Genomic DNA, 11,054 nt, shown 5'->3' with positions numbered 1-11,054 from the left:
ACATCCCTATGGATAGACACCACTGTGCAGTCCTTAGGGGCGACTCCGAGACTGCGCGGCTTTATTGGAAGGCCAGAGAACTTCGCTCAATTTATTGTTACTTCTTTTCATTTATTTTTATTTTTGCCTTGCCATTAGAAATAAAATAAAAAATAGTACAATCAAACTACATTAAACATCAGACATGTATTGAAAATATACCTTTTTAATTTCTTGCATTATTTTTAATTTATTTATATATCATTTCTGCTAGGTAAAAATATGAGATGTTTATATCAAGTCTTGCCGAATTTTATGCGAACGTTTTGTTGTCCGTTAAATCAGCAGCAAATATAGAAGTTTAAAAAGAAGTCGTTGTATTTAAATGAAATGAATAACAAAACCAGTTGCAGAGCTATTCATATATTTTGCATTAATAAGTTTACATATAAAACTTTCAATTTGTTGTTGCGTATAAATTATAATCATTCAAACATTAAAAAAAACATACACAATAAGTAATATTGAAATGCACAATTTTTGAAACATTGAAGCTGTTGAAAAGTTCCAAGAAACATTGCGTAACAAAAGCTTCATTAGGCACTGAAAAAGAAGAATACGTTATTCATAAAAATTTAATAAGTTCTAAGCTTTTAATGTTATTCTCTTAATATATTAAATATACATTGATTTATGAAGACATTTTTTCATCCAAAATTAAATTGCTTATGATATCAAATAGTTTAAGATGCAAAAGTTCCTTTCATGAATTTAAATAAACTCACCTCGCCTATGTACTTAGAAAAAATGCAGCTACTGTGAATGACCAAAATTGGTGGTTGTTAACTTCTCTCGGTGGATATTAACATTGGTCCGAAATATACACTAGGTCTAGTTAAGTGCCCGGTATGTCCTACATCAATGTTTTTTAAGGTCAAATGCCGCATTTAATCGTTACTCCGAACACTGATATTATCCTCAGCAGATATTATTGTTGTAGTAAGTATTGTTGTCGTATTGTTGCTGCTAGGGATATGGGACTAATCATCAATACCGATAAGACCAAATACATGCCTGTACTTGCTAAATTAAATCCTACTGAATCCTATCTGGAGATTGGTTCCCACAGGTTTCAGACTGTTCAGAATATTACTTACCTTGGTTCAATAGTTACTGCCTACAATAACATAGACAATGAGATTCGGAGTCGTCTAATTTGTTCAAATAAAGCTTTTTATGGTTTAAAACATGTTTTCAAATCCTCTCTTTTATCAAAAAATACGAAACTTTTACTCTATAAAACATTAATTAGGCCAATACTTACCTATGGCTCTGAGACCTGGAACCTAACTCAAGCTGGTGAAAATAAAATTGCCATTTTTGAGAGAAAAGTTTTGAGGGCCATCCTTGGTGGGATAAAAATAAATAATTCCTGGAGAAGACGATATAATACTGAACTGTATAAAATCTACAGAGAGCCAGATATAGTGAAATTCATTAAAATAAATCGAATAAACTGGGCAGCTCACATTTTCAGAAGGAATGATGACTCAAATTTAAAGAAAATCCTATTACACAAACCCCTAACGAACAGGAAAAGAGGTAGACCCAGGCTGAGATGGCTGGATTTAGTTGAGACTGATTTCCTTACTCTAAAGGAGAAAAACTGGTGAACAAGTGTCAAAAGTAGAGAGAAGAGGATTCGAATTCAAAGGAAGGCACTGGCCCACCCTGGGCTGTCTAGCCAGATATGATGATGATGAGTAATTTATTTACGTCGCACTAGAGTTACACAATGGAGACGGTCTGGGAAGCATCCCTGAGGATGATTCGAAGACATACCATCGCAATTTTGATACTCTGCAGAGGGGATGGCACCCCCGATTTGGTAGCCCTACACACGATGTCGGACACTTTACGATAGAACAGTTTATCGAGGACCAATACCGCACACCCTCGGCCTCTTCGTAGACTGATCCAAGTGGTCACCCACCCGCACACTGACCACAGCCAGGGATGCTTGTCTTCGGTGTTCTACTGGGAACCGTGTCTCAACTATCAGTCTACTGCGTAGATATTAAAAAAACGAATAAATATGATAATATCAACGAATAAATTGGGATCTATCAAATATTTCGGACATTCACCAAAGCTGATCGGTAGACAATCTCACGGTAACATTCAGAAGGAAATTTATATCATCCATGGACGATGAATGGTCAAATTATGATACGGTTAAAATAAGGGTTGACGACTGGAATCTTTTCTTTGTAAATATTTGTCTTGCAGTTATTCGAAGCCAGGTTATGTAACGTCCAACTTTAACCTCCTAAAAAGGTTACCAAGAAATTTGATCCTTTAGTAGTCGAAACCATCACTCAGTCAATCATCCATTTTATGTGTCGATTTGTGCTGAGGGTTTCTAGGAGGAATGCAATAAATTGTAGTTCTTGAATGTCATATTGTTTATATTCAACACTATAAAATCATACTTGCATCAATTACTAAATAAATTCAAATAAAATCATAATGCAAACAGATCAATGGTTTAGAATATGTGAAAACGGGCAACAAAATGTCACTTGCTGACGTCTTAAGAAACTGATTGGTTGAAGGAGGATGAAAACATGCTCATCCAATTAACTTGGATAACACAATCCAGGCTCAAAGCAAAACAATCAATCGCAATCAGTCCAAGAACTTGGATCGTTTAAACAGATCTTTAAAACCGGTGTGGACTGATCGTGAAGACACGGTCCCAATAGATCACAATTTTGATCCTCTGCAGAGGGGATGGCACCCCCGCTTCGGTAGCCCGACGACCTGCACGCGAAGTCGGGTACTTTACGGTAGAACAGTTTAACGAGGACCCATTCCGCATACCCTCGGTCCCTACGCAGACTGATCCAAGTGGTCACCTACCCGCACACTGACCGCAGCCAGTGATGCTTGACTTCGGTGATCTGCTGGGAGCCTTGTCTTAATGATGAGTCCACTGCGGGATGTTTGAAATAAAATTGCTTTTTAAAAGTAAATTATAAATCTACTTACTAAGATTTGCTACTCAAAATACATTTTTATTCTTCTTCTCCTTCTTCTTCTTCTTCCTCTCTTTCCTCTTCTTCTGCTACTTCATCTGTTTCTTGTTTCTGAAAAGTTAGAAACAGTGCTTGAATTCATTGTTTTTCTAGTAAAAATATTTTGCATATTAAGAATCGGGCAACGTTTGCTTCGTGTGATAGCTGTATTTTTTAGTCCTGGATCCATGTTGGGGGCGCCACCCCTATCTCCACAATATCTGACATTTGAAATGCTCCGTATTTACATCTGAATGCCCCGCAATTTATTTCCAAAAAAATATATTCAAAAAATTACGTTGTTGCCTTAAAGATTTTAAATAGAAATTTACTCCTAAAAGAATATGAAATAATTTTCTGTTCGGGTAATGAAAGAGCAGATAAGGTGGTCTACAAACAACCCTACACAGATATCAAAAATCACAGTATTTTCACTGGCAAAATTGCACAACCTTCTATAGAATCTTATAAACATTAGTCGAAAGCAGGAAGTTACACTCAAATAACCCATAAACATCTTTTATTAAAGGATGTTCTCATTGTAGGGAACCACTTTATATTATTCCTAATAAACTAACTAACTAACTAACTTGTCCTGGACCCGAGTACAGTTCTGTAGGAAAGTTTGAGTATGGAGGATTTTTTTTCTTTTTAATGAAATGTTTAATAGATGTCCTCATAAGCATTGTGTACTCAGGTGGACATCTGTCCCCAAGTACATTTTCCGGAAATGACATTATCAAAGCAACTTATTCCTTGATTTGCTCGCCAAATGCTGGAGGATTTCAAATTACGAAGAAAGATTCTGGAAGCAGGATTGCACAAGAATTACGCTATTGGTGTGGATAAAGGCAAATATTTCTTCCTATTATTATTTTGCTGAAATTAATATGAATGGAAATTTTTTTTCTTCCATTTTTTAAACACGAAATTAATAGTTACGGGTTAAATTTTGATGAGCTCGATTTAGTGCCGATTTCATCGTAAATCAATGCTGCTTTTCAACAATTATTTTTATACATTTCTACATCATTTTATGAAATCCTGATATTTTTAATAGGATATTATTGCGGTGAATGAATTTTGAATCCGCAAGTGAATAATAACATTTTATTAACTCACACGGTCGATTAACGCCAATTTCATCTTGAATTTAGATTATTTTTCGAACCACTACGGACTTCCCATATTTTTAAAACTAAACTATTGCGACAAACGAATCTCCATTAGCGTATATGAGTAACCAACGCAAATTGATTTTCGACCATATTCGTTTGATTTTTCACCGATTTCACCTTAAATCCAATATAATAGAATATTATTATGCGGGTTAATTACGAATTACGCTTTTGAGTAATAACTTTTTGACGAAAGCGTTTGATTTGCTCCGATTTCTTCATAAGCCCACATGTTTTTTTTTTCTTTTTGATAATTTTTTTTGGCAATTATACTTATTTATTTCTAAATAATTTTATGTAGAAATATGAGTAAAACGGAACTATTACTGAATCTGGAATCGCACTAAGGAAAAACCTTTCGATTTTTTTTAGTTCAATTTCGTACTGATTTCATAGTAAATACATGCGGTTTTCGATTGCAGTTCAGTAATCAGTACTTATATCTTTTAACAAAATTTTTTAAATTCTTATTTTTTTAAAACTATATTATTACAAAAAGCGGATTCAGAAATTTGAGGAACACGCGAGAGAGCGAAGTTTTTTTTCGATGAATGTTGAAAATAAGGTTGAAAACGGGGGAGATTTGTCCGAGCTTAATTTGCAAAACTGATTTTTTTATATAAATATTAAAAAAAAATTCATTCAGATCATAATTGAAAAACTAAAAATATAATCTCCACTCAAAATTTGTTGATCGCCAATGGCGACGGGGTGACCATATTTCACGAGTCCACATATACTACTGACTGACGTGCAATTATTTCCATGAGTTGCTTTTCAATATTATAGTGCATCAAAATGAGTGAAAAATGCAGTTTTTACCATGAAAATCCCCTATAATATTTTTACTAAAATGAATAGGAAAGGTCCCAATTTTTGAGGATCAAAATGCATTTCTTTATTCGAAAAAAAGTAATGCTTTCGAACCATTAAGATAGCGTCAAAGTACATAAAAATCCGATTATTAAATAAAATGTTATGAGAGTTTTTTTTAAAAATATTTTATGCATTGTACAGAGGAAAATAAATCTAAACAAAGCTATTATTATTAAAAATTCAGTAAAATGTAGTGAAAATTATCGGCTCTGCTAGTATAAGTAACTTCCCTAATCGCGCAAGAATTTGTGTGAATTTCACCTTATGACCATGTTCTCAAATGTAAATCGAATTTTGCATTAAAAAAAATGGTTGTAAAAACTGTTGTTGGTTGTAATGTGTATAATGGTTGCATTATATGACCTCAAATGTAAATCGAATTATGTATGAAAAAAATGCTTGTGAAAACTTACATTATATGACCACAAATGTAAATCAAATTATGTATAGAAAAAAAAAATGGTTGTGAAAACTTACATTATATGACCTCAATGTAAGTTGAATTGACGCCCGGTGGCTGAGCGGTAGCGCTTCGCGCTGTCGTGCCACAGGTCCCTGGTTCGATCCTCGTGCCGGGCAAGGTTGACTCAGCCTTTCATCCCTTCAGTGGGTCGATAAATGAGTACCAAGCATGCTTGGGAACTAAACACTGGGGGTTCCGCGTTAGGCTGACCACCTGACCGGAACATCAGTTCCTGCACCCCAGAGCCCATGGTTAAGAAAACTGAGATGGGCACAGTAGGCCTTGGCCCTCTACGGGCTGTCGCGACGCTGAGTTTAGTTTAGTAAGTTGAATTATGTATGAAAAAATGGTTGTAAAAACCCGCAGTATATGATCTCAAATGTAAATCGAATTATGTATAGAAAAAAAATGGCTGTAAAAACTTACATTATCAGGATCAGTTAAGTAAGGGTTTTCTCCTAGATCGTCTTCTTCTTCAATAGATTCAGTGATTTCTTGCTTCTCCTTATTTCTTGCAGCATTTGGATCCCATTTTATGAGCTTTGATGGACCCCGATCTTTAAAACTCTTAGTTTTGTTCTCCCATTCTGATTCAAAATGAGCTTCCAAATGTGATATGTATCCCTGTTACAAAAATTTTAATTAAACCAACAATCGATATTATGAAAAACTTTTAGGTACCTCAAGAGAGAAACTCTGTAAAGAAATTTCATGCAAGATCATGACGATCACTCTTTTAATAATTTGAAGATATCCTTTTTGTCATATTTAAGAGAGGGAATATTATTTTTTTTTATGTTATTATTCCGCTGAATTATGTTATGATTCCGCTGACTGAGGGGACTTATGGTCTCTCTCTTTTTATTAATTTTAAATGCCTTTTATCACACATTTATTATTTTCATTTTTAATCATTTTTTTGAATTTTATTTTATATGTCAGATCTTAGAAATATGATTACCTGAATAAAACAAAAGTCTCGTAATTGAATGAAGCCTTTATTCTAGAACTACAGTCGAACCTCTACTTAACGAAGTCGCTAAATCCCGATAATAAGTTCGTTATATGGAAAATTCGTTCAATAGAAAATCACCTTTTGAAATACTTAAACAGCACAAAACAGGTTTTTAATTCATAAATGCTAGACATAATTAAAATGGCAATTGATACACCTTTATCTTTTAAACTAGTATCAACTATTTATTTAATAAATCTTAGCCATAAAAGAAATCTGCATGGAAAACAAGAATTTGCATTTTGTAGCACTATCATACTACATACATTTTCATCTAAACAAAGCTAAATTTATGTATAAAATTATAGCTTCATTTATTATAAAAGTAATTTTAAACATACATTACACATGCGTTCTTAAGCTTAATTGCTATTGATAAAATCCTTTTTGTCTGAGTTTTTCGCTTGAAATGCAAACAAAATGGGATTTTATTGCTTTCTCTAAGAGTTAAGTGGCTGCAAAAATCAATTCAGCTCATTTCCCCCGTAAAATGTGTTAAAGTTTTAAATATTCTGAAATATTTTGGGAAATAGGGAAAATAAATCTCCAAGATAAGTTAGTAAAATAGAAAATTCACTTCACTATTTGGAGGTTATTATTTATTTTTAAAATTTTTGAAGACATAGGCGTAGAGTCGGGGTGAGGGCATGTGCAAGTAATGTTTTGCCAAAATGCACAATTTTCGCTGTTGATTGCATAATTAAAAAAAAAACTTTTAAAAAGGAAAAGAAATTTTAAATTATTGACTTAATAATCGTCTGCTTTAACAAGCTATTAGGGTATTTTTGCTTCATCTATTAACTCGTGGGTGTTGGTAGTTTAAAAAAGTAGGTGAAGTGAAAATCGGTCTATTTTTATAAAAGCATAAAAGAGGTTGACTAATTGAGACTTCTGTAATGCACCCATTTTCTGAAATGTACTCGTCCGTAAGTTTGGTGTTTCAAAACAAGATCGTTTGTTTAATTTAAATTATAACATTCGTAATGAAAAGTGCTTCGAAATATTCGCTCTTTTTTCCATTTGCATTTAAAATTGCATTTCTTTTAAGGCAAGTGAAGTATTTTAAATTTAAGATTACAGAAAAATTATCTATTTAAATCGTATTATTAACATTAAGGTCTAGTACTAAAACATAATTTTATTTTACAAATTTATAGTTAATTTTTTTTAGCTAGTCATTTTTACGAGTATACTAAATAATTTTATCTGGATAACACATTAGTTAGTAGATGTTTTGAATTCAGATGTTAAATCAAAACGAAACAAGGCATTAATAATAATTGCAGAAAGAATGACTCTGTAGATGGTAGAGAAGAAATAAAATCCTGTCCTTTCAATAAAACAAATATTGTCGTAATTTATTTATATTAAACTCTTTAAAAGCTTGTATGAAGGAAACTCATTATCATACAATCATTTAGACTTAAGGGAGAAATGAAAGGGTACTATGAATATTCATAATTCAATCTAAACCGACGCCTATCTAGACAAATGTTTGAATTAAAATAAAGAATGCAATCTCTTAGTGTTCCTCGTAATTCATTTTCGGATTTCTTTTTTTATTGATTAGGCTTATTCGAGATTTTTTTTCGTCGTTTGGTTATTTTCTTAATCTTTTAAAATTTTTATTTATTTATGTTGTGCACACCCTATACATGAAAGCGTAAATTTAAAAGGGCAATACTGTTATATGCCCGGCCAGGCAGGTAATCGAAAAATGGTGATTAATCTCCCCTCAAATTTTGAAAAAATCCTTGGAAGGAGAGAATCAGGAAGGGATATTTAAGACCTAAATATTCTGAATTTAATTATCCATTCATTAAACAAAGTTTTCTCTAGTAATGCTTATTTTTATTTTATAACCGTCGTTGAACAGCCGACCCAGTTTTGGGGGTTACGACTACTAATGTTCAACTCCGTAGCCTTGTCCAGAAGGCAAGGGAACTCCTGGCTCAAGTATTGGGAGAAATTTGCCTTCGTGGAGGACTTTTTGATGAAACCAATCCGCATTTGCGTTACACGGAGAGGAAGAAAACGAGAATCTCCCACGGTTAGCCTGACAGCAAAGGGACTCTAAACCCTGATCCGTCTACCACTGAGGATATTTCACGTCCGCACTGTGGTAGGTGCAAGCCAGATGCAGATTCGCATCTATCAGCCATCGTTGGGATTCGAACCCGGTTTACCTAGTTGGAAGACGAACGCTCTATCCCTTGAACTATCGTGCTCTTATTTTTATTTAAAAAATAAATTTTATATAGTTACCTAATTTAAACCTACACTTTTAGTACCTAGTATTTGGCATATTTTGAATAATTTGATTCCGCATAAATGTCAGTTCTTATAATTGTCTTCATTTTTATATTTATTTTCAAATAAATACATTCATTTTAAAATGCCTTAATTTAGAATATTTTATTTTTGAATTATACCGCCTAATATTACTTACTTTAATTCATTCATTTCTTAATGTCAAGGAAAATTATATACAAATTGCTGTCTTTTTTAAAATCAAGTTTTCTTATATCTTTTGTTATATTTAAAAAATGATAATAATACATCAAAAATAAAGTTTCCTTCTCTTCGAAACTATAAAAGTCCATAATTCCATATGATGTGCTACAACTTTCTTTTCAAATCTATTTTTCACTTCAGATCTGGAGTAGCTCTTATGACTATAAATCCTAGTTAAAATTCTTGATTGTTTTCCATTGATGGACCAACATAATCTTGATGGTAACCATCAATAATTCCATTATGAACCATTATATTTTTGATGGCAACCAACATAAGTGACCATCACCCAATCAGTAGGAATTCGTACAGATTTATGATGGTCCAACATAAGAATAGCAACTTGTTTTGATGGTTTGTTCATATTAAACCATCAGAAATTTCCACCATAGTTTCTTAGAAATCAAATGTTGGAACGATCATGAACAACCATCATCCCATTGTAGGAATTCGGATAGATTTATGTATGACCAACATAAAAAAAATTGTTTTGATGGTATATTCCTAAAAACCAACAAGAATTCCAATTAAACCATCACAGAAATGTATAGTTGGAAATATCGTGGTATAATCACGGATCATCATGGATTGTTGGTCCAGGAGAATCAAACTTCTCTTGATGGTCAGTATTAAAGAAACATTTTTCATCATGGAATGATGGAAGTTTGCTGGCATTTCAAAAACCATGAACGGAAAATGTTGGATGATGGTGACCATAGAATGATTTTGGACCATCATGAATCACACTGAAATCAACATAGACCATCAAAATGGTTAGATGGGAATACCAAGAATTTTGACTTGGGAAGCAAGAAATAACGAAACAGTTAATTGAACCTGAAGTACTCAAAATGTTGACCAATCATTTTATCAAATCTTCAAGAAGAATAATTTTAGTCTAGATTGTTTTCTGTATCAAAGCATTTAATAAGGGCTGAAATGCATGTTTAGTCTTTCATTTAAGCAACATTAGCCTTATAACTCCCTTAAAATCTGACAAATTTTTTCGAATTTAAACTTTATTTCTTTTTTGTATACTTTATTCAAACGGTTCATATTTTTACATGGTTTGGAATTTAATGCATTTTGGTTTCAGTATAAATAATAGTGTTTATATATTGACTGCAATTTTAGTTATTACTTTCGTTTGAGTTAAAAAGCATTTTTAGAAGGCATTTTTAACGAGCTTTGTGGTAATAAATAGTTTTGTTCTAAAGGTTTAATAAATATATATTATTAGATTAAATGTTTTTTATTTGATTTTGTAAATGTGTTTTAAAATGCTGCCATTTCTATCGAGTAGGTATTATAAAAGTAATGATATAATGGGTATATTACTTTAAAAAATGTAGGATTTGATGAATATTTCCATAATTATTATGCTTCCGATTCACTATTTAATTCATAATAAAATTTCAATAAATAGTTTTCAAATTTTATTTTGTTCTTTAAGTTTTTTCAATGAATTTATTATTGTAAAATAAAAATGTTACTGAAATCAAGAGGCAACCTTTTAATATCAACTTTTTAAAAAAAAAAATAGAATAAAGGAGATTTTAAAAATAAATTCTTGTGCCTATATTTGAAATGTTTTTTCCTAACGCTATGGCTACATTTGAAGACTATAATCTATAATATCTTAACGTGTGGGCAAATATTTCTGCGTACTGCCCTACTTGAAAAAGTCAAACCTCGTTACCATAGTCACCGGTCCAGATGAATGTCTGGGGTAGTTCTTATTTTAGACAAATTATACTTTGCTTTAAATGTTCAGATATAAGTATATAGAATGTAAAAATAGTATCATTATTGATAATCTATATTTAAAATTGCTAAAAAATGAAAAAAAAAGTAAGAATGTTTCAATTAAAGATTAAATGCTTTTTTTTTAAAAAAAAAAAATAACGGCTTAAAGAAATTTTTTTTAAGAAAATATCTTTTAAATAACTTTT

General features: G+C 32.0%; 1 protein-coding gene across 6 annotated transcripts in view; it reads right to left on the bottom strand.

The window, feature by feature from the left end:
- Nucleotides 1-386: 386 nt before the first annotated feature.
- LOC107436183 (troponin T) overlaps nucleotides 387-11,054 on the bottom strand; it is an 82,220-nt gene continuing 71,552 nt past the window's right edge. For all 6 annotated transcript variants that reach the window (XM_071187413.1, XM_071187416.1, XM_071187415.1 and 3 more), the window contains 3 exons: nucleotides 6,000-6,197; nucleotides 3,031-3,128; nucleotides 387-582 (listed from right to left, as the gene is read on the bottom strand). In XM_071187413.1, coding sequence (XP_071043514.1) covers nucleotides 3,057-3,128; nucleotides 6,000-6,197 — 270 coding nt within the window. In that variant the 3' untranslated portion in view covers nucleotides 387-582; nucleotides 3,031-3,056. The remainder of the gene's footprint in view (nucleotides 583-3,030; nucleotides 3,129-5,999; nucleotides 6,198-11,054) is intronic.

The sequence above is a fragment of the Parasteatoda tepidariorum genome, chromosome X1 (genome assembly GCF_043381705.1).
Source record: "Parasteatoda tepidariorum isolate YZ-2023 chromosome X1, CAS_Ptep_4.0, whole genome shotgun sequence".
NCBI classification, from domain to species: Eukaryota; Metazoa; Arthropoda; class Arachnida; order Araneae; family Theridiidae; genus Parasteatoda; species Parasteatoda tepidariorum.
Note: the sequence above shows the minus strand (reverse complement) of the source record. Positions and strands in the feature narration are given on the sequence as shown.